This window comes from Musca vetustissima, unplaced genomic scaffold (genome assembly GCF_032173495.1).
Source record: "Musca vetustissima isolate MV318-11 ecotype Yass unplaced genomic scaffold, APGP_CSIRO_Mvet_v1 utg171780, whole genome shotgun sequence".
NCBI lineage: Eukaryota > Metazoa > Arthropoda > Insecta > Diptera > Muscidae > Musca > Musca vetustissima.
This window is the reverse complement of record NW_026881014.1, coordinates 28,333-34,020: the sequence shown is the minus strand read 5'-3', so window position 1 is coordinate 34,020 and position 5,688 is coordinate 28,333. Positions and strand designations below refer to the sequence as shown.

Below are 5,688 nucleotides of genomic sequence, written 5' to 3'. Positions count from 1 at the left end.
TAAAGATCGGTAAATATCTAGGGGATGAAATGGACCAAATACTTAATTTTTATCGGTTTCTCTGGTCGCTCTAGAGGCCGCAATTATCACCCAAACATTTTTACATAGAGAAGGGTAGCGGGCCAAAGAATAAGCATGCCTGTTTTGATAAGGATCGGTTAATATTTAGCGGGTCAAATGTACCCTGACTTTTGTGTGAAATATTACAAAATTTGTGTTCTATGGCGTATATATTTGCCCCTGAAGAACATAAACCCGAAAAGTTGATGGTGTATCCAAGGACAGTGGTTGACCTTTAAATTGATACCAATTATATGGTCGTATGTACTCAGATGTGGGAGATACACTTAAACATTTACAGGTGCTTATGTATTCGGATATTATTTAGTAACCCTTTACCACACTAGAGGGCGGAAATATAGCGCTGATCGCTTTAAAATGTTCCATGAAGTTCCAGTTATGGTCAAGGATAACGCCTAAAATTTTCGGTGACGATCAGATAATTATATTGTGATGAAGTGGTCTGAAAACTTAATTTTTTGTGTTTTTTTGAATCGATCTATAGGCTCCAATGGGAATAAGAACATCAGAACACAAGGGGAGGGAATCTGGACAAGTAATTAGAAGGGCTGTACTGAACATTAGTAATAATTGTCGGCCTCTAGTTTGTCCAGATGGTTCAAATATTGCCCAAGCTCAGAATATAGATCCACAGAAAGTTAGTTTTTCGTAGAAGTTGTGTAGGGTATCATATGGTTGGCCCCGTTCGACTATACTGCTCCGCTCACTGGTTTACAATTGTTTTTTTTTTTAATTAGTGAATATGGAAATTTCAAAAATTCAGTAGTGTTGGCGGGTTATTCCATTTGTATTTTTTCATTGCAATATTCAGGGGTAATCCAAGTTTGTTGGTTTCATAAAAACAACTTTTTATTAGTGGGAAAGTATGACATTGCCTACCAAGGTGTATGACAAGTAAGACTATATTTTCGAATCACACCACTGATCCTTTCAGGACTAAATGGTAATAAATTTGGTGCAAATCGAATTTAGGTGAACAGATAGAGTTGAAGACTTCAAATTGGGAATTAAAATGGCTGTTGGAGTGTAGGTTTGAGATAGTTTAGGAAACTTGTACTAATTAGTACGAAAAGTACTAAATGGTACTAAATCTAGTACAATTTTGGTTTAGCAGGAACGGATAGAGCTGAAATTTTGAATTCTTTGGATCGTGTTTATGTGTGGAAAAGTACTGAACCACACTAAATTTGGTACAATTTTGATTTGGGTGAACGGAGGGAGCTAGAAACCTAAAATTTGGAATTGTGGTTGCTGTTGGAGTGTAGAATTGAGATATGGAGGTATAGTTCTTATATGTACAATAATAGTAATATATTTGGTACAACTTGATATTGTGTGAACGGATAGATCTGGAATCCAGAATTTTGGAATTAAAATTACTGCTGTAGAATTGAGGTAGTTTAGGAAATTCGTACTTATGGGAACAAACAGTACTAAATGGTACTAAATTTGGTACAATTTGGATTAGTGTGAAATCCTGAAATTTGGAATTAAAATTTCTGTCGGAGTGTAGAATTGAGGTAGTTTAGGAAATTCGAACTTTTAGGTACGAAAAGTACTACATGGCACTAAATATGGTTCAATTTGAATCTATGTGAACGGATAGGGCTGGGATCCTGAAATTTATGATTAAAATTATTTTTGGAGAATTTAGGAAGTTTGGAAAAATCGTTAGGAAGTTTGGAAATCCTTAAATGTGGACTTCATATTATTTTTGGAGTGCATTTTGGAAATTCGTACTTATGGGCCGAAAAGTACTAAATTTGGTACAATTTGGACTTTGGTGGACGGGTAGAACTGGAATCCTGAAAGTTGCAAATAAGATTACTGTCGGAGTGTGTGATTGAGATAGATTTGGAATATGGGTACGAAAAGTACAGAATGGTATCAAATTTGGATTTTGGTGACCAGATAATGCTGGAATTCTTATATTTGGACTTACTATTGCTATTTGAAAGCTGGATTGAAATAGGTTTTGAAATTCGTACTTATGAGTACGAAAAGGACTAAATGGTAAAAAACTTGATATTAAATATAGGAATAGAGGTGGAATTCACGATTTCCATATAAAATATTATTTATTTGTTTTGTATTCCCTTTCCGCATACGAGCACTTGCTGGCATATCTATATAAATATACCTAAAACAGTTCCTCAAGTATATGTCGTATTTTACACTATATAATGAACTTGAAATAAATAAGCACCTATTGCAGGAAAATTGACCAAACCCATGTTGTAATGTTGCCTCTGAGCACCTCTGGTATCAATGTTTCTTCTATTCTCTATAGAAATTTCCAAGTCTAACATTCATCAACGTATGATTAGGTTTATCCTCCTTCTTTGATTTTCTTTGCATTGGAATTATCTACAGAATTTATAATCAAAATCAATTTGTTCAACGCTCCAGGAGTATCGGTTTTGCTTTTTGGATAATAAGGTTCTTGAAATGTTTATACACTAAGAAATTGAGGAAACCAATTAATTCGCTCTTCTACCAGTAGTTTCTAGCAAAAAAACAAATACATATATGTAATTCTTTATGTTGTGTCAATAGTATATTTCAAGGAGTGTGTCAAGAGTATATTTAGCAAAACTTGATCGAATCTAAACTTTGCAAAACCCAACATTTCCCCTGAATAAAGATTTAGTGCTAGTATGAGGTCCATTTATTTAAAGGGGTTCTCAATTTCATTTAAGCTGTGAACATACAAATTTTTAATAAACATAATAAGGTCATCGAGATTGTTCGATCATTAATAAAATCTCTCCAAAATAGCAAATAATATTTAGGACAAGCTCTAATATGCTTCATCTTTTGGCAGTTTATCGTCCGAATTTCCGATCTTTGTGTTATAATCATTATACATCCACAATAAGGTAGTGGTCCTCATTGGCTAACACCAAAAATGATCAATATTGGTCTACTTTTTACGATAGCTCCATATAGCAGTTCTTCTCAAAAATTCGGTATTTTGAGGAGTATAGGCACGTTTTCCAATCGCATTGGTTGTATGTTGGTATTTGAGGTAAAACATCCTGCTACTTCCGACTAAAAATTAGCAATATTGGCTGCGTTTTTTTTTTTTTTTCTGAAAAAAATCTGTAATTTGCAAAAAGGGGAAGTAAAAGGAATAGAAGTACATCTCATTTTCAATACTAAACATCCTAGGGGTTTTAACAATGTATGTGCATGCACAATCGCAATTTCAACAGACGGACATGCATAGATCGATATAAAGTGTTATTCTGATGAAAAATATACAAGATTTATGAATTCTCCGGTGAATATTTCAAGATTTTTCAATCGGACTAACAAATTTAATATATACTTCACCTATGGGTAAAGGAAAAAAATAAGTACGTATAACCTACAATTGATAATATTGAGAATTCTCTTTCGCAGAGTTTTTCAACAAGAGTTGTTACCTTGACATTTGACAAGTAGAAACCATTTTCGAAAAAAAGATGTGTCAATGGTGCATACACCAAAGAAATTTTGATATACGCCATTATATTCTATATTCGGAACTATATATGCAAAATGTCCTGTCACCATTCGGACACAATTATATATTGAGGCTATATGTAAATTTGAACCGATATAATATGCAAAACTTAGTTGAAAAACGCCGACGAGTATGTCTAACTTTTTTATTTAATTCTGTTATAATTCAAAATTCTCGTACATCACACATAGACGCGAGGAAAAACACTGACAACAGTATTCATTCCCAACACGATGTGGATTTTATTGAATTAAAAACAACTCAATACAAACATCAATGTTCAAACATAAACTCAAGTTTAACTAGTTGCTGTTCAAAATGCATATTAACAATTAGTATCGAATCATTGTTTGTTCCACAAAAATGCCACAAATCAGACCGCTACCAACGGAATTACAAAAAATTGCAATCGATGAATTGGGTGAAGTTCCGAACAGAATAGCTGATGATTTAAGCGATCTCAAGGAATGGATACAACAACATCCGCACTTGAAAGCCTGCATAGAAGATCAATTCCTTGTACAATTTCTTCGTGGCAGTAAATATAGTCTGGAAAAGGCCAAAGAAAAACTAAATAATTTCTATACACTTTCTACAAAATATCCATATTTGAGAAGTACCGACGATGTGGATGATCCTATATTTCGTAAGCTGCATAGAACGGGGTAAGGAAAATAATATGAAAAAAGAAAGTCAGCAGTGACTGATATTGCAAATTGGTCCATATAGGTCCATGTTTTTATATTTTCAATTTTCTTAAAATATTTTGTATAATTCCTGATATTGAATCTGACTCCAAAAAATATTGATAATTGTAAACAATTATTTTTAATTTTCAAATTTGTTTTCAGATGTTTGTGTCTTTTACCAATACCTCTCAATGGAAACGGTCCGCGAATAATTCTTGAGCAAATAAATTTTGGACCCCAAGACTTTACTACCATTGAAATTTGTAAATATATTTGGACCATGGCTGAAATAACATTACTCAACGATCCCTATGCCTGCATACAAGGTTTGGTGTTTGTTATGGATTGCTCCAAATCAACGCTGCAACATCTGCCACTGGTTACACCAAAAATTCTAATTGACTTCGTGATGTTTTGTGAAAAGGCATTGCCGTTGCGTATTAAAAAGGTATTTGTCCTCAATTGTCCACCTTTTATACAGACATTATTAAATATTGGATTATCATGTACTTCGGAGAAGTTAAGAAGTCGGGTAAGTTTGTCCGATGTTTATTCTTTAAAAAAAATAATATAATCTCCCTTTTCTTTTAGATACACATTTGTGAAGGATATAATGTGGAAAAGTTCGAGAAGTTTTTCCCCAAAAAATATTTACCGCAAAATTTTGGCGGTGAAAATTCCTCAATTGAACATATTTGCCAGGAATTTGAGAAAGTTATTGATGAATATCGAGAGTATTTTCAGCGTAATGCAGATTGTGGTGTTGATGAAAGTCTACGTCTGGATGAAGACAACATTCAGAATAGTGAATTTGGCGTTGGCGGATCATTTAGGAAAATAAATGTAGATTAGCTATTTTATTATATTTTGGACTTATGTAGTATAAAGAAGTAAATATGTTGATAATGGTGTTTTTACACGATATGTATTTTACATATGTGCTGTCACTTATTTCATCCATATGTAATTTCTTATGTGTGTCAAAATTAGCGGCGTACACAAAACATTTATTTTTGTGTTCAAATCGGCATATGTATTTTACATATGACATAACCTATAAACAAAAAAATCACTTTTATTTTTTCTTAAATTAACATCATGTTTTTATTAAACACCTACAAACGAAATAATAATTTGTAATTGTTGCCTTTTCATCCTTTTCTTTGACTTGCAATTGAAATATTTTCTTCCAACAATGTTTTTCATTCAAACAGCTGATTTCCTTATGTTTCACATACGAAAATAGAGCGCGTCCTATTCGGAAAAAAATACATATGTAATTGCATATCGTTTTGACACATTGAAATTTCCGTATGTTTCACATGACTAGTTCGATTTCCATATGCAAAAAAGTGGCAGCACATATGTAAAATACATATCGTGTAAAACCACCATAAGTTGGGGCGGGCC

At 33.0% G+C, this 5,688-nt stretch overlaps 1 protein-coding gene across 1 annotated transcript; it reads left to right on the top strand.

The window, feature by feature from the left end:
- The first annotated feature begins 3,952 nt into the window (after positions 1-3,952).
- Positions 3,953-5,130, top strand: LOC133327071 (retinol-binding protein pinta-like). Its single transcript, XM_061535648.1, has 3 exons — positions 3,953-4,254; positions 4,441-4,810; positions 4,870-5,130. The coding sequence occupies exons 1-3, from the start codon at positions 3,953-3,955 to the stop codon at positions 5,128-5,130; spliced, it is 933 nt and encodes a 310-aa protein (XP_061391632.1).
- Positions 5,131-5,688: the final 558 nt, after the last annotated feature.

What these genes read in the sequence shown, in the direction of transcription:
- LOC133327071 (XM_061535648.1), top strand. Translation starts at nt 3,953, where the DNA reads ATGCCACAAATCAGACCGCTACCAACGGAATTACAAAAAATTGCAATC. An exon ending in CGTAAGCTGCATAGAACGGG is followed by an intron (nt 4,255 to 4,440) that starts GTAAGGAAAATA and finishes ATTTGTTTTCAG; the next exon opens with ATGTTTGTGTCTTTTACCAA. An exon ending in CGGAGAAGTTAAGAAGTCGG is followed by an intron (nt 4,811 to 4,869) that starts GTAAGTTTGTCC and finishes CTTTTCTTTTAG; the next exon opens with ATACACATTTGTGAAGGATA.